We start from the raw sequence: 18,260 nt of genomic DNA on the forward strand, positions 1-18,260 counted from the left end.
TAATTCCTGAGTGCATGAGCCAGGAGTAACCCTTGTGCATTGCCCGGTGTGGGCCCCCTGCCCCCCCCAAAAAAAGTCCCTCATCCTTTTGGGGGAAGGGGGCTCAAGCAGCAGTGCTAAGTGTTCACTCCTGGCTCTGTACTCAGGGATCACTTTTGACGGGCTTCATATGGGGTGTTGGGGATTGACCCAGGCTGGGCACTTGCAAGGCAAACGCCTTATCCCCTGTAATTCTCTTCTGCTCCAATGTTAGGTTGCTTCTGAATCCTCGGGGTGGAATTGCTCTGTGAACATATGGGGAAGCCAACAAAGCTCTTTACCCAGTGGGTCCCCTCCTCAGTCCTAAACCCCCAAGTCAGTTCAAGTAATGAACTAGTTATTACAGTTACTACGTAATCAAAGTAGCTTACTACTTCAACATACAAAAGTGCTCCAATGAGAGTAACAAACAAGTATTACTGCAACTAACTCTAAGTGACCCAAACTCTCCTCTGATGTTCCCTCAAAGAGCTCTGCAAGCTCTCAGTACAGAAGGCCTTGGTTCCTATCACGGCACCACGTGTCCTGAGCACCAGGAGAAACCTTCCAGCACTAAGCTGGGTGTCCTCACTCCATCCACCAAAGTAACTCATCAGGATTCGATTTAGCATCACAAATCTTTAGCAATAGGATTGGTACAAAGTTTTAAAATGGTGGCTTAAAAAAAAAAATAGACCTGCTTGGATCAGGTACCATAAGAATGAAGTTTATTAAAGAAATGCCATTTCATTAAAAAGGAAAAAAAAATTGCTCTGAACCAGAATGGTACCAAATTCACTATAAATGTACGTGGGAACTTTTAGGGAATATGAAGATGAGAATTACAGTTGAATTTCAATCAATATTATCACTGTCACTGTCATCCCATTGTTCACTGATTTACTTGAGCGGGTGCCAGTAATGTCTCCATTCGCCCCAGCCTTGAGATTTTAGCAGTCTCTCCTTACTCGGTTTTCCCAATGATTGGACACTCTTTTTCAGGGTCAGGGGAATGAGACCTGTTACTGTTACTGTTTTTGGCATATAGAATATGCCGCGGGGACCTTGCCAGGCTCTGCTGTGCGGGTGAGATACTCTTGGTAGCTTGCTGGACTCTCTGAGAGGTATATATTATATGGCTCCTCATCAGCCACCCTCCAGAACTCATGGCTGCTTTTCCCAGAGGGAGCATAAAATGAGGCCCCCATAACCATGCCACCGTACTCCACACCAGGGGTGCCCCAGAGGGTCTCAGGTGAGAGCCCTCCCTGCCCCAAGGGACCCAGACTTGGCAGCCGACCTCCACTACTCTACCACTGCCACACTCCAGGCCACTTTCCACACATTCGGGCAGAGCCTCACACATGAGCGAACTGGGTTATTATTATAGGCAAAAATTATACTAAATGCTTCCTATGAATTATCTAATACAAACTTGTCAGCTCTAAGAGATAAGTGCACTCTTTTACATCTGAAGAATTTAAAACTATAGACCCAACACAGCTGGTAAGTGACTTGAGCACTGATCTATTTACACTCCCAGAGCTATATTTCTAATTAGGGGATATTCTTTTTCTGGAAGTTAACTTTTCTCCCATGAAAACTTCTGTAAATAAAAGGGGACGGATGAAAGCTCTGAGAGCTATAGTCAAGTTACAAACGCAAAGAGAATCAGTCAGATGTACAATATTATAAGGCAAAAAAAGCAGAAATTCAAGTTAAACTTCAAAAGTTTAAAACTCAAGGGGGTTTCCATGAAAGGCTAGCAAATCCCCTGTGGCAAGGAAATGGTAAACAAAATAGTGACCCTCCTCCCTATTGAATAGCAGTTAAGGCTTGACCTAACTCAGGAAAGAAAAGGACAGATGTCACTGCTAGGGTGGAGAGGTAAGGGGATCTAACTTTGTTTGGACAAACTGGTTACAAAGCATAGCTCAGCCTACAAGGGAGCAGAGCAAGGGCACCCAGTTCTGAGAGGCCTTCTGGAAGATGTATTATAATGTTTCCATGCAGATCACACCCCCCACAGAAGTGATCTTAAGTGGCTAAAGCTTGTCAGTCTCCCTTTTCTTTAGCATAATTATTTGTAGTTAATCAGTTTCTAAACTGGCTCAAGAAAGCCCCAAAGTAGGTTTAAAGTATAAAATTAAAAAACAAAAACAAAAACAAGGATGCAACCATGAAAAAACAAGTTTAAAAAGTTTTCAGGTATAATACATAAAAGCAAACAAGTTTATCTTAAAAAATATCAAGTATCATATCCATAAACCATTTCTACTTATAATTACTTCTTAAAGCAACATTTGTCTTTGTTTTCAAATACAGCAGCAGGTGATAAAACCTAACATCTCAGATTGCTTGTAGTTCACAATACAAACAAATGTATATGTCTCAAATCACATTTTAGGCAGTTTAACTTAAAATGCATAGACAATTACATACACTAAATTTGTCATTGTTTAGTCAATGAAAGAGTCACAACATCAAAAAAAAATTTAAAGTTTTTCTAGAACACACATATAAAAATTAGTTTACTAAATGGCAACAAATCAGTATCTGCGAATCAGTGACAGGCAGTGAAAAGTGCCTTTCTCGGACGGGGGAGGGGGGAGGGGGGATGAAGATTAAAAAGATGCCACTATTTCCCAGGATTGAAAAGTTGAAAAACATTTAGGTATACCAGACTTTGCTCCTTAAAATACACAAAAGGTGACCTCCAATTCCCAGCAGTTGCATTACTAAAATGTTTACCTAAGTAAAACTCCCAGCAGTTGCATTACTAAGATGTTTACCTAGGTAAACAATGGTGTACTAACAAATTCTGTAAATGCCATCGCCAGGATATGAGCCTTTAGGACATTCTCCTTTATCCTTCTCTCTCTGCCATCTAGCAAAGTAACCTGGATTTGCACACAAATGAGTTGGTTAAGTGCATTGCTAAGTTTTCTTTAGCCAGAAGCTTCCATGGCACATTCTCAATACTGATTTTATTGGCAGCTGTTTTACTGGGCAGAATTCTGAAAACAAAAGGAACAGTGTCTTTAATTCCTTTAACTACTGCTTTATTATTGTCTTCCCTGAAAACAACCTACCACATTTTATGCATAGTGCAGTTTTATCAGCGTGATTCGTCTGGAATTTGGTTTTCAAGTTTCAATACTTGAAGGTTTGTGCTTAGGTTTAATTTCTAGGGCTTGTTACCCTGACATTTAATAAAAAGCTAGCACTAGATTATTCAGGGTCAATGAGGGAGACATTGGCACTAACTATACATAAGTGTAGGCAACTGACAGGCAAACTAGGCACAGTATTTTAATTGAAACGGAGTTCTATGTTCATACCCAGAGCTTCAAAAGATGTACACTTGGGTACAACAGGTAGCACTAAGCATTTGTGAGGTAAAAGAAGATAGGCAAACTGACTTCTTTCCTAGAAAATATTCCAACATTCCATCCTAGTAGTGTCACTAGTTAAGGTAAAAATCCATCTCTTTTTTTTTACCCGATTATTTGTCACTGAAAATAATAAAGAGAAAATTTGCCCAAAAACGCTTGTAGGTTATGACAATAAATGTGTTGTCTATACTTGATCAACGTGCTATTTTATACAAATTAGAGCTGTGGAATCAGAGCTTCACAGGGCCAACCCAAGTGTCATTATTTTAAGCACTTTTTTAAAGGAGCCCAAATTTTTGAGAACCATGATTGAGGATCTGATATATCCTGGCTATATTTAAAAAATTTTTTCTTGGTGGGTGGGTGGCACACCTAACGGTACCCATTATTCCGGGGGCTGTGCCCAGGGGGTCCATGCATGGTGCTGGGGACTGACCTGAGGCTGGCTGCATGCAAACAAGCGCCTTAACTCTGTACTATCTAGTTAGCCCCTACATTTAAAAGTTTTTTTGGAAATCTTTTTCAGGTTCATATAAAAAAATATTATTTTAACTTCAGCACATTTCAATGATCTCCATCAAAGATTTTAACTGAAAAGTTCAAACGCACATTCCAAAGTTTCTACTGCCAAAATATTTCCTACTAAACTGATCTTAAGATCTTTTACTCCAACATTATAGAAAAAAAAAAAACCAAACCCACAAATAACAGCTGAAATATCCTTCAGAGGAAAACACAAAAAGTTAAAAATGGTTGAGCAGGGCAGGTAATTACCAAAAATTGCTTATCAAAAGTAGTGATTTCAAATTTTGTGTTCATAGCTCTTTAGCAAGATTTTCTGTTATCAATAGACTCCACAGTTAAGACTCCTTTTTAATTCTTTTTCTTTAATGAAACACATTATCCTTTCTAGTGTTAAACACAGCATCTAAAGTCAGAGCTGTTACCTATTCCAATGTAACAATAAAAATAGGGATTTTTGCTGCTATCCTAATCTATGATCTTAACAAAATGAATTAGCTGACACCATGCTACCAATGGACAATATACCCTATATCACTCTTTAAGAATACTTTGCCTTGTACAAAGAAGGCTGCTTTGACAAAAGATTCTGAGAGTTGACAGCTGCCGTTGTCCTTAACAAGGCAAAAGAAAAACACCAGTTGTGCCATTATGCTATGCTATGTAAGAGCTAACAGTATGTCTGGTCAGAGAATATCAACAAGTTAGTTTTATTTCTGAAACTTGAACCTTCCATTCAGTTAAAAGAGATTAGGAAAAAAGTGAATGTTGTACTCCAAGGCAATCATTTTGTTCTTTCCTGAAAGGAGGTAGCTTTAACTCATTAAACTGGCAGCATTTGGGATCCTTGACTTTAAATATTAAGAGGACTAATTACTAAATATTTTATTTCTAAGCAAAAACAAGAGCACTAAATCTCTACTAGCATAAATCTCTACTGGTCAAGAAATTCACAATAGAGTTTTAGTAATCCAGTGAACACAAAGTTTCAAAATAGTTAACTGACAAAGAACATGGTTGAGTTCTATTTCAAATCTAATAATATGGGTGGGGAATAATTAAAATACTTAAAGTTTACTTTGCATGTAGCAGGCCAGGGTTAGACGCCCCCAAACTGGCAAGGTAGCCATGCACAGAAGGGAACAACCTTCAAGCACTGCCAGGCATGGATCCCCAAACTAAAGAATGCAAATAGAAAAATCAAATCTAATCTAAGAGTCCAAAAAGCTTCCTGGGTTACTCCTAGGGTTATAAACAATACTCATTTTATTAACACAATCACTGCTTTAAACTCAGCTTTAAACTATATCTTACTATTTTCAGTGTTAAGAGAAATCTTTAAGGATGGCATCAATTCTACTTATTTGCCTGTCAACAAATACAGAACGGAACTATTGGCCACAAGCACTTTATAAACCAAGGAGGACATAACTAGACTCAAATACTTATTTTGATCAAACTTGTACAAAGAGAACAGTCATAGCTGTGTGGCACAAGTTCTCCAAACATAATTGCTATATGTGTTCATGTAGACCCCGAGATGTGCCAGTGTCCCTAGCAGGGAGAAGTAAGGGATGTACTTCTTCCAAAGTACCAGGAAGAGGGAGATGGGCTGCATGGAATGCTCTGGGCAGATAAGTTTCGTGGGAATGCAAACTACCTGTCATCATGAAGCAATTTCCAGGGTTTCCTCTAGTTTGAAGTTCAAATGTAGAAAGACAAAGGAGCATGACTTCCTCCCTTGAGTCCTTCCCAAAGCAGTATCAATGTAATATATTCTGAATCATTCTCTAAGTACCAATTCCCTAAGAAAATAATTTATACAAATATTGCCTGCATTAAAAAGTTAGCTTCCATAAACATCAAATTTTAGAATTGTATCACCCCTTTGGCTAAAAAGAAAACAAATTGGTAGAACTCAGAATTGAGTTCTAAAAGCTCAATAAAAGTGGAACACTGCCTGGTTAGTGACTCAATATGTGACAATTATCACAAATAAAAAACATGTATATGCAAAATATAACTCCCCCAGGGTCAGGTTTATTTATCCCATATCTAGAGGAGTTCAGAAAAGGTTGAGAGGCATAATTTGCTTAAATTATGACAATGTGATTATTTTCCTTTATTTTGGAGAATAGAAAAAAAAATTCCCAATGACGTTGTAAGTTCTTAATAGCTCACATCATTTTAGATATTTAAGTGTGCAATTCCATAATTTAAACAAATTGGAAAACTTGTATTGAACAAATTGTATCAAGGAACTATTCAATATATGCAATCACTTTGACTTTCCATAAAACCAAATAAAATCACATTTGAATGATTTACATTTTTATCTGATTGTAGTCATCTGATGTACTATGCATCCAAGTACAAGAGGCAGATAATCTCTGAGAGGTGCAAGGGTTGTTCTTCATGAATGCCCTCTTAGTGAAACCATCAATTTTAATATATGCACAAATGTGCATATATGGACTTCATAAGCAAAACATCATCTCTTCTTCCATTGTTTAATGGTAAGACTGCAAAAGAAAAAAGAAAAGGTCAGTATCTAGATTTTTGTACATGGAGTTTCTTTACTCCTTGCTGAGGCTTAAAATAAACATACTGCTAGATAAATGCAAACAACAATACATATCATTTACTTAGGCATACAATTTGTAAAACTAATTTTTAAACAGAAAATATTGAGAGGAAGATGTTAAACAAATAAATTAGTTTTGGAGTACTTCATTTTTTTTCCCCTTCACAGTGGAGATGACTAATTACTCTCTTGCAAATCTGATTATTTTAAGAGTAAATATGTTTTATTCCCCCTAAGGAGGTAAGGAGAACTAAGACTCATTTGAATACTAACTAGGCTTATTCCTGGAGGAAGTGGCTCCTTTTCTACTCAGTGTTAAGCCCAAGGCAATTCAGAATTCTCAACTAAAATGTCAACCCTCCTCCAGCTTGACTAACAATAAACTATAAATCACACCTGCAAATGCAATGCATAATAGTGGTATTATCTTGAGCTCAATGATGCTAAAACTCTAAAAAGTCTCCCTGAAAAACAATATGGAGAGTACAATGAAAACTGAGCAATGTTACATATTAACTTCTGTGGATTCTCCCAAAAGCTATTGATACACTAGGTGAGACAGGCAGACTGCTTTTACTGAACTGTTTGATATGGTGCTACATAAACAGTATCTACAATATTCTGTTTTTGGGCTACACCTGGTGGTGCTCAGGGTTTATTTCTGCCCGACACCCATGCCTGACAAACTATCTGTGAGATCGCATGGATGTTACTGAGGACAGTAATTTACTCAAGTTTGGGGGCTTCTTTAGGAAGCTTTTCTCTTCATAGTACAGGAATTTCCTGTATTTTCACTTATTTAAAATGTTTTACCTATGGTTTGAAATTTACACTTCATATTTCAATATATACACCACTTTCTTTAAAGTTTAAAAGAGCTTTCTAATGTTCCACTAAAAACTCAAGACAATCTTTCAGCTGTGTACCTGTTACTGCACATTTGCTAAAAAAATAAAACACTCACATGGGGGGCACCAGGCATTGGCGGAGCACCAGAAGGTCCTGAAGGCACTTGAAAAGGATTATTTGGAGTGGGATAGAGTCCTGGTGTGGGGTATGATCCTGCAGGGGCAGGATATGGTGCTGGTGGTCCCCAGGCTCCTGGTGGAACAGTGCCCCACGGAACAGGTGGTGCTGCTCCCGGTGCTTGGGGAGGAGGTGCAGGATATGGCCCTGGAGATGGATATGGCATGCTAGGGGTAGGATACTGCCCTCCCATTCCTGGTGCCCAAGGTCCGGAAGACATGGATCCCCATGGACCTAAAGGACCAGCTGCAGCTGGATCTGTTGGCGCACCATATGGTCTCGGGAGCTCCGGAAAGGGCATATTTGGTGTAGGATATGGCCCAGCAGGGCCTGGTACAGCTGGGGCTGGGTAAGGACCACCAGGAGGGGGACAGGAGGGTCCAGCAGGAGGAAAGGGGCCAGGGGGTCCTGGAGGAGGTCCAGCAGGAGGCACAGATGGATACATTCCTGTTGGTGCTGGTCCAAAAGGCACAGTGGAGGGTGTTGCACTTGGTGGGAGTCCAGATGGCATAGAAGGTGGAGCGCTTGGGTTGTTCCAAGGATTGGAACTGGGCCAACCTTGAGGAGGTTGGCCAGGTTTTGTATTACTCGCAGCAGAAGTTTTGGCAGGGGAGTGGTCAGGCAGTGCATCTGCCAACTGCAATACAAGACAGGAACATTACTAAGCTCATCTATGGACAAGTCTTGCCAAACATTATTAGAAACTCAGAAAAGACAAGTCAGCCACAGGGTCAAGGATTATAAATAACCAGTTGCATTTTTAAAAGGCAAGCTGTTCATTTTGGAAATAATTCATTTAATATAAAACTTGAGATGTTCCAATGAATATCAACAGCTAATATTCTTCAGAGAAGTTTGAGTTTTCTAGATACAACTGCTTAACATGATGTAGACTGGCTCAAACCAAAAGTTACATATTCCCTTTGATACTCAGTTTCCTCATTTTCCCATCCAAGTACTAACCAGGCCCAACCCTGTTTAGCTTCTGAGATCAGACGAGATTGGGCGCATTCAGGGTGGTATGGCCGCAGACAGTTTCTTCATTTTCAAAAAAGTCTAGGATTAGTTTAAGTCTTAAAGGTGGTAATACACTCAACATCGTATCTGATGCATACTTTTCAACAGATGTTAGAATATTGCTAATAGTAATCAATAGTATTATTAATTTTATCAGGCTAACAGAGCACTTAAGGCAAAACTTTAAGCAAAGGTAAGTCATCAACTACAAATAAAATTCAAAGCTAAAAGTGTTATAAAAAAATAAATGCACCAACTTACCGAAAACTCTTCAGACATTTTCCTAAAAAAAAAAAAAAAAAAAGAGGAATCTTTTAAAGTCAGCATTTTCTAATACATTCTTAACATATAAATTCCCATGTACATATTATTTTGACATAAATGAAAAACTGAAATTTAATTTTACTTAAAACAAGTCTATCACCCAGTGATATAAATCTACAACAATCTGTACTGTCCTTTTCTCTTAACTCTTCTACCATTGGATGCTATTAAATCTACTAATTGTTTTAGTAGTAAAAGGTATGAAGGTACCCTGGATCCCTTGAGTACTGCTTGGGAGCCCCCCTTACCCCAATCAACTGTTTTGGCTTCTGAATTTTGTGATTTGACCTATGATAGAGTAAAACTAGGTATCATATATATATATATATATGTATATGTATATGTATATACATATACATATATATGTATGTGTATATATATATGTATATATAATAGGAGGGTAGGGACTGTGCAATTCCTGCACTATTTCTCTGACACCAATAACTTTTATTTCTTTTAAACAGAAATTATACTCTTTTAAATTCCAGTTATGCTGTTTCCCACCCCTCTGAATTTGCTCATGTCCTGAACCACAATTAGTCCGATCAATTAAAAAAAACAACAAACTTCTAACATTTCATATATCTTTTTTTTTTTTGTGGGGGGAGGGCGGGTCACACCTGGCAGTGCTCAGGGGTTACCCCTGGCTTGGCACTCAGAAACTACTCCTGTTGGTGCTCGGGGAACCATATGGGATGCTGGGGATTGAACCAGGGTGGCCATGTTTAAGGCAAACGACTACTCACTGTACTACTGCTCTGGCCCTTCTAAATTTGACATATCCCTGTAACCTCCCAACATATAGACAGACCACTTCCTTCCCTCCAGGAGGCTTAGTTGTGAACCTTCCTTTCCAATTCACTTCCCTACTCCAACCCAGCCTCATTACTTTTTGCTTGCTCTCTGACTTCCTATTAAAAAACACAAGTGTAGTCTAGAGAGAGAGTACAATCTTGCATGGCCAGACTCAGATTCCATCCCTAGCAGTCCCAAGAAATTACTACCATGAGTAATTTCTGAGTGTGAAGCCAGGAGTAACTCATGAGCATTGCTGGGTGTGACCCCCAAATAAAAAAAGATAAGGTGTATTTTACTGCTTTAAATTATTTTGCTACTTACAAGTACATTAAAAAAAAAACAACAGTATACAGACTGGAAAGAGCACAGCTGGTAAGGCACTTGTCTTACATGCAGGCAACAGAGTTTGATCACCAGCACCCTATATGGTCCCCTACCCTGCCAGGAGTACTCCCTGAGCATTGCAGGTTTGGTGCTTCACCCACCCTATCACAAAATAATTATAAACAGCCAAAAGACAGTACAGGGGTGAAGGCCTTGCATGTGGCTGACTTGAGTTGATCCCTGGCATACGGTTCCTTAAGCACTATTGCATTGTCCTTGCTTCTCCACTAGGATAGAAATTTTATCATTTTTTTGGTCTCTTTTTTCTTTTAGTTGGTAATAGTTGGTAAGATAAGTAAGGCACATGCCCTCCATCCTGCTTGCCTGGCTTGATCCCTGGGAACACACGGCCCATTGAGTATTGTAGGTACAGCCCTGAAGACCCGCAGTGCAGCCAGAGTAGCTCAGGTAATTCTGAGCACTGTAGGACACTCTTTAAAAAACTGAATCACTGTGAGATAGTTACAAAGCTTTCATGACTGAGTTTCAGTCATACAATGATCAAATACCCATTCCCCCACCAGTGTACATTATCTACCACCAATGTCCCCAGTATCCCTCTTGCCACCCCATCCCACCCTACCCCTTGCCTCTATAGCAGACAATTTCCTTCCTACTCTCTACTTATATGGGCATTATGGTTTGCAATACAGATACTGAGAGGCCATCATGTTTGGTCCTTTGCCTACTTTCAGCACACATCTCCTATTCTAAGAGATCCATCCAACCATCACTGACTTAGTGAATGATTAAAGAATTTTATTTATGCTTATGTTGCTTTAGTTTTGCTATTTTGCTAGTTTTAAAAAGTGAATTTTGTTAGAAGCTCTTTTGGCAGCTAATAAACTATAAACTTTTCACAATTTTTTCTTCTTTGACTGTCAATACTTTTTCGTGTTAATTATATGAACGTGACTTAGTACTGTGTCAAACTTGCTTCTTATGTGTGATTTAGTTAATCATAAGAAAAAGGAACATGAAACCTAAGACACAATTACTATATCCTTGGCTTTTATTCAAAATATCAAAATACCTTGAATGCATACAAAAATAATTACATGTAATTTCATGATAAAATTTATTTTATTTTTTGTTTTTGGACCACACCTGTAGCGCTCAGGGATCACATGGGGTGCTGGGGACAGAACTAAGACTGGCTGCAAGCAACTCGAATGCCCTACCCACTGTACTATCGCTCCAGCCCTGTATTTTAGGACCAAGCAATAGTACTGAAGGCAGAGTGCTTGCTTTGCATGCAGCTGACCCATTCCTGGGACTACGTGTGGTCCCCCAAGCATGCTAGGAGTAAGCCCTGAGGGAATGGCCTCAAAGCATAACTACAACAACAACAACAACAACAGCAAGCCAAAACAAACAAACAAAAAGATTTATATCAATCAAAGCATCACATCACACCTAAAGAAACTTTATCACTGTGCAAGTTTAAAGTTCACATAAGACTAACATGCTTTTCAAACAAGGGTGAGCCTTTTAAAAACTGAAAATGATTGTGTATCAAAGTTCACATTAATTCTAGAGCTGAGACTAACAAAGTAACCCATTCAATTTCACAAGCTCTTTCTGTTCAGGTCTTCAGAATTACTCTCTTCTCTCACTATTTTTGAAAAACACACCCAAAGGGCTGGCACTTGCCTTTCATGTGGCTGACCTGGGCTTGATCTCCAGCACCCCATAAGGTTCATCGAGCCCCACCAGGAGAGATTAATGAAGCCAGGACTAATCCCTAAGTACTGCCAGGTATGGCTCCCAAACCAACAAAACACACCAACAAAAACAGACACATAAATAATATGTAGTTTATAGGCCAAAATTAAAGTGTTAACCCTAAAATGTAACATTAAAAATACAGCAAGCAAGCTGGTTTTTATAAATGAAAAGTAAAATCCTGAAAGACAGAAACGGTACCAATTTTTTTTTTTTTTTGGTGGTGGTGGGGCACCTAGCAATGCTCAGAGCTTACTCCTGGCTCTGAACTCAGGTGAGGTTCTCCAAGTGGGGCTGAAGGGACTATATGGGGTGCTAGGATCGAAGCCAGGTTGGTCATGTGTAAGGCAAACTCCCTACTGTTGTACTCTCTTCCGCTCAGGTATTAGAAGAGCATGATTAATGAAGATCTGACTAAAGGGATCAGAAATAGGTTCTACAGCACTGCATTCACATGACCTGCTCTTCAGCCCTAAAATAGTTCTCATGTCAACTAGTTTAACAGGGACACTTTCATCAAAAAGGTAAAAAACAGAATCAACCATCTGTGTTTAAATATGATGAGATGGGGCTGGAGAGATAGCACAGCGGGTAGGGCATTTGCCTTGCACGCGGCCGACCCGGGTTCAAATCCCAGCATCCCATATGGTCCCCTGAGCATGGCCAGGGGTAATTCCTAAGTGCAGAGCCAGGAGTAACCCCTGTGCATCGCCAGGTGTGACCCAAAAAGCCAAAAAAAAAATAATAATAAATACGATGAGATGCAGAATATGAAATATTCAGATTTTCTAAAAAGTTATTCTGGAACAGGAGTTATTGCTAACTATTAAGATGAGGCCTAACTGTCACCTTAATGTGCCCGTTAAGCCCCTCTACCCCCAAAAGATAACAGTGGTGCCTGGGACCTCTCATATGCAATTTTCTGCTGGTTGAGCTCTGGTCCCAGAACACAATAATTTTAAAACAAGACTGGAGCGATAGCAAAGCAGGTAGGGCATTTGCCTTGCATGTGGCTGACCCGGGTTTGATTCCTCTGTCCCTCTTGGAGAGCTTGGCAAGCTACCGAGAGTATCCTGTCCACACAGCAGAGACTGGCAAACTACCCATGGCATATTTGATAAGCCAAAAACAGTAACAAATCTTACAATGGAGACATTACTGGTGTCTGCTCAAGCAAATCGATGAACAATGGGATTACATTGCTACAAAATTTATTAATTATTATTTTTGGTTTTTGGGTCACACCCAGAGGTGCTTTGGGCTTACTTCTGGCTGGCTTTGGGGACCATATGGGCTGTCAGAGATCAAACCAATGTGGGTTGTACGCAAGGCATGCACCCTAGCCACTACACTACTGCTCTAGCTCCCCAATTTAAAATTTATTTTAAAACACATTAGAAAAGTGAAACATGGGGCTGGAGTGATAGCACAGCGGGTAGGGCATTTGCCTCACACACGGCTAACCCGGGTTCGATTCCCAGCATCCCATATGGTCCCCTGAGCACCGCCAGGAGTAATTCCTGAGTGCAGAGCCAGGAGTAACCCCTGTGCAACGCCGGGTGTGACTGAAAAAAGCAAAAAAAGAAAAAAAGAAAAGCGAAACATTTCTGTGATCCCTATGGTCTTTATCAGGAAAAATGTTAATTCAAAGAGGCTTAAGGAAAGTAAATTCAACAATTATGAGTGATTACTGGCCACAGGAGATTTCAGAGTCTCACCCAACTGTGGAGGAGTATGGGACTATGTGGTTATCAAATCTGAATGTAAATTTTTTTTTTCTTTTTGGGTCACACCTGGCGATTCACAGGGGTTACTTCTGGCTCTGCACTCAGGAATCACCCCGGTGGTGCTCAGGGGACCATATGGAATGCTGGGAATCGAACCCGGGTCAGCTGTGTGCAAGGCAATCACTCTACCCGCCGTGCTATTTCTCCAGCCCCTGAATGTAAAGTTTTGATAAAGGCAAGTAACTACATGGAAAAGTAAAACACTACAGATATATAAGAAATCATGATTTTTCTGTTGTTAGTGGGGGGGGAAGGATGGTACCAAAAAATATATGTTCTATTTGATTTTTTGGGGGAGGGCACACCTTAATTATGCTTAGGAGATTGTGTACAGGATGCTGAGGATTAAATTTGGGTTGGCAGGAAGCAAGGCAAGCACTTTTTCCACTGCATTGTCTCTTCAGTTCCAAAAACAAATTTTTAAATTAGAATTTTTTTTTTCTTTTTGGGTCACACCCGGCGCTGCACAGGGGTTACTCCTGGCTCATGCACTCAGGAATCACTCATGGCGGTGCTTGGGGGACCATATGGGATACTGGGAATCGAACCTGGGTCGCCCACATGCAAGGCAAACGCCCTACTGCTGTGCTGATAAACCAGTAGGGGCTATCGCCCCAGCCCCTATTGGTTTATCAGGCATTTTATTGTGCATTAAGAAATTTGGTATTCGAAAGTTTCTGAACATTTAATATTTTTTTCATTTTTTTTTCAACAACCACATGTCACCTGGATTTTCTATATTTACCAGACATTTATCTGAACAAAATTGCTGGGTACTGTGTTGGGCTTTGAGGCAATTAATAGAATTACACGAAATATGTTCACAACAAAAAATCTAAAAGCTGAAGTTGGGGTAACTGTCCACAAGGTCATTTGTGGATACCCCAGAGCAACTTAAGGATCTCAAGGAAGGAGGTAGAGTCTTGAAAAGTGGTGCCTCTGTAGTGAGTAAACAGCTGGGAACAAGAGGATAGGGACCCTAGAGAAAGTACAGCTTGTACAAAGGCTGAGGGGAGGAGGCACGAATCTGTGAGACATGGTAAACAGTTCAGGGGCTGGAGACATGGTAGTACAGTGGGAAGGCGCTTTCTGACCTGGGTTCAATCTGGGGCACCCCAATATGATCCGAACTATCATCAGGGACTATCCCGGCTATTCCTCAGTACAGCCAGGAGTTAAGCCCTGCACACAGTGAGATGTGACCAAAAACATTAAAAGTGTAAGCAGTTCAGATTGGTTGAAATTTAGAAAGCATGTGAAGTGTCAGTGTCACAATGCTCAGTTTTTCGTCTTCCGGCATTCAAGATTTTCAAAACAGAGGGCTGAACTCAGTAGAAGCTTTATTTGAGGAAGAGAAAGACAAAGCAAGGATGCTGGGGCTCAGGGTGTAAGTAAGAGGCCCAGGAATGTTCAAAAAAATCACTTCTTTGGTATTTTCTTTTTTAAGTACTCATTCTTCGAATCATTTTAATTTATTTATTCATTTATTTATTTACTTATTTATTTCTTTTCTTTTTGGGTCGCATCCGGCGATGCACAGGGACTACTCCTGGCTCTTCACTCAGGAATTACTCCTGGCAATGCTCAGGGGACCATATGGGATGCTGGGAATAGAACCTGGGTTGGCCAAGTGCAAGGCAAATGCCCTACCGCTGTACTATCGCTCCAGCCCCAAAAGTAAATGACATGTTTTGCTTTTTTTTTGTTTTGTTTTGTTTTTTTGCTTTTTGGGTCACACCTGGCGATGCTCAGAGGTTCCTCCTGGCTCAGCACTCAGGAATCACTCCTGGTGGTGCTCAGGGGACCCTACGGGATGCTGGGAATCGAACTCGGGTTTGCCAGGCAAATGCCCTACCCGCTGTGCTACCACTCCAGACCTCCTCCCCTTCTGTACTTTCTTAAGCAGGGAGCTTGGTGAGCACTTTTCCTTAGGTTTAAGACAGAGGGGTTGGGGAAGAGGAGAATGTCTGGATTAGCTCCTTCAATTCCTGGGCCTGAGCCCATTCTAACTTCCACTCAGGCAATTTTTCTCTGGTGCCATGTTTTACTAATTTCCCCTTTAACTATTTGCCCCCGTATCATTAACAGAAAGTCTTCCCACCAAGACTTCCATCATCCCTGTCAGAGTCAGTTCATCTGAATAAACTTTCTTCAACTACGAGGGACAGATCAGCAATGTTAAGAGTAAATGGGCCTCAAGAACAGCGCGTGCCTGCGATACAAAGAGCGGACAATCGGATAATCTCGTCTTCCTTTGTATGTGGGCACAGTGGATAGCTTGGACACTAAAAGCGCAGTTCTCGGAATAAAACTATCTCTGCCCTGACCCTGGACAGAGTGAACTCTCCCAATCTCTGGGCAAAGAGAGAAACAATATCCGCCGCAAATGTTTTCCCTGAAATAGATTGGAAAAAAATCTCCATCGTCTCATTTTAGCAGGCCCCAGAGCACACAGCAAAAGGGTAAACGTCAATTTTTACAATCGATGTCACAGTGCTTCGTTCCTTTACAGGCAGTTCTTAATTCAAAAACTCCTGACAATGGGAAACTGTCCTAAGTTTGACACTGAGAGTAGCTGGTGGGAAAACTGGACCCGGGGCGCTCAGAGGCTACCGCTGGGGCAGGAAGAGCAGCCTAACTCTGGGGGTGGGCTCTGCGCTTGGCACGTGGCTCCCCACCGCCTACAGTGCAGAGGTTCCTAAGTTCCAAGCGTGTGGGCTCCCAGGGTTGTGTTTAGGGGATGGCCTGCTCCTCTCGGGCGAGAGTAATGAGACTATCCCAGTAGGCCCCGACTTCGGTTTCGAGGTGAATCAGCTTTGCCCAGGAGTTTCGGAGACCGGTGCGGAGCGCAGCCAACGCTGTGGTCTTCCACGCCCGTCCAGGGGCACAGAAGCCCTAGCAGATTTCTGAAGCGCGACAGCAAGCCCTTCGCCAGCAAGCAGCAGCACTGGTGCCCCGGGGGGCGGCGCGAGCACTTCCGACTGCTGGTAGGTGAGCACTACTGGGGGCGAGGGGGGGGATTTCGAGGGAGGAGAACAAACGGTCCACCTCTCCCCGAACTTTCCCGACCTCGAAATACCTGGCAGGGGTATCTGTGGAGGGGGGCGGGGGAGGGTAGGCGTGTGTCGACGAATGGTCTGCAGCTAGCGAGCCCCCTCCACAAGCGATCTAGGCCCAGCGCCCGTCTTGGGAACAGAAATCCACGCCCAGGGCCAGGGGCCCGAGGTCTGTCGCCCCTACAGGGCCCAAAGGAACAATGGGGGATCCGGGGCTCAACCGGAGCGAACCGGCCGCCGAGCGGGTCGCCAGCCCGGGAAGAATGGGGGAGGGGCCGGACTCCCTCGGCGGCCCAGCCTGACGTCAAGCGCCGAGAAACCCACTGGGTCCGACGTCACCCGCCGCCAAGGGTCCGGGTCTCTAGGGGGCACTCAAGTGTGGCGGCGGGTAGTGGCCCCCGGCCTCGAACTGTGAGGCGAGGAAACGATTCGCCGAGATCCCCACAGCCGCGACTCCCTCCGCCTCCCGCTCGCTCCCTCGCTCCGCTCCACGAGCCCCGCGGTCTCACCGACTAGATCCGAACCCGCAGCGAGGCCGAGGAGCGGCGATGGGTGTGAGGGAAGCAGGTACCGAAGAGCGGAGCGCTAACTTGACGGGCCACAGCAGAGACGGCGGCAACACTAAGGCCAGCCCTGGCGCGCGACTCCTCCCGACACCGGAACAGGAAGTGCGGAAACGCCGCGCGCGCCGACCCACCCGCGCGCCTCGTCGCCCCGGGACCCGGAGGCGGGCGCCCCCGTCAGGCTTGGGGCGGCACCACGACTCGAGGGCCCCGGACTGCGCGGCGCCCCCTCGGGCCGCCCGGGGGTGGGTGGGTGACTGCTCTCTCCTGGTGGGCGGGAGGAAGGCGCCCGGGTTTTCCGGAGTTTCAACTGCGCAAGATCAGTGACTTTCTGGACTCCCTAGCGGAAGTTGCCGTCTGGTTCCCTTGAAAGGCCTATCGGTAGATTCTCACCTCCGCAGCTGGGCGGCGTTTGCAGTTGGAGCATCTTTAGGACGCTATCCAATCTGGAGACTTGGGATGCGATGACGTTTGCAAAAGGCTGCACAGACTGATGAAGGAACAACGGTTTGCAGATATCCCGTTAGCTTGCCTTTTTCTTTTTTTTTTCTTTTCCTCAGCAGGGACTAGTTCTCATGAAAAACATGAATATATAAAACTTGCAATTTAAGATGCAGATAGTACGCATGTTAGAAATACGTTACATTTTGCTTCTTTATGTAAATATCTGGTGAGTCAGCGGGTTCACATTTCACTGTAAACTTACTAACCGTCACCAGAGTGACCCACTCCTAAGGGTGCTGTGAATGGCAGTGCCTTAAGCCAGAAGAAAGCCTGAGCCAATGAACAGGCAATCTAGGGTACTGTTTTTTATTATTATTTTTTGTCTTTTAGGGTCACACCAGGCGATGCTTAGGGGTTACTCCTCGTTCTGCACTCAGGAATTACTCCTGGTAGCCCTCAGGGGACTGTGTGGGAATGTCGGGGATCGAACCCAGATCTGCCACGCGCAAGGCAAACACCCTGAAAGGATACTGTTTAAAATTTTGATTTTGCTCCTCTTAGGGTTTTAAAAAAAGTCTCAACAAACTACGGAATTTGGTGGTGGTAGTGGTGGTGGT

At 42.6% G+C, this 18,260-nt stretch overlaps 1 protein-coding gene across 1 annotated transcript; it reads right to left on the reverse strand.

Annotated features, from left to right (window-relative positions):
- Window positions 1–724: 724 nt before the first annotated feature.
- MAPK1IP1L (mitogen-activated protein kinase 1 interacting protein 1 like) lies at window positions 725–17,419 on the reverse strand. Its single transcript, XM_004601761.2, has 4 exons — window positions 17,146–17,419; window positions 8,824–8,845; window positions 7,484–8,182; window positions 725–6,457 (listed from the first exon to the last, which is right to left on the reverse strand). The coding sequence occupies exons 2-4, from the start codon at window positions 8,839–8,841 to the stop codon at window positions 6,446–6,448; spliced, it is 729 nt and encodes a 242-aa protein (XP_004601818.2). The 5' UTR covers window positions 8,842–8,845; window positions 17,146–17,419; the 3' UTR covers window positions 725–6,445.
- Between the last annotated feature and the right edge of the window lie 841 nt (window positions 17,420–18,260).

Source organism: Sorex araneus, chromosome 3 (assembly GCF_027595985.1).
Source record: "Sorex araneus isolate mSorAra2 chromosome 3, mSorAra2.pri, whole genome shotgun sequence".
NCBI lineage: Eukaryota > Metazoa > Chordata > Mammalia > Eulipotyphla > Soricidae > Sorex > Sorex araneus.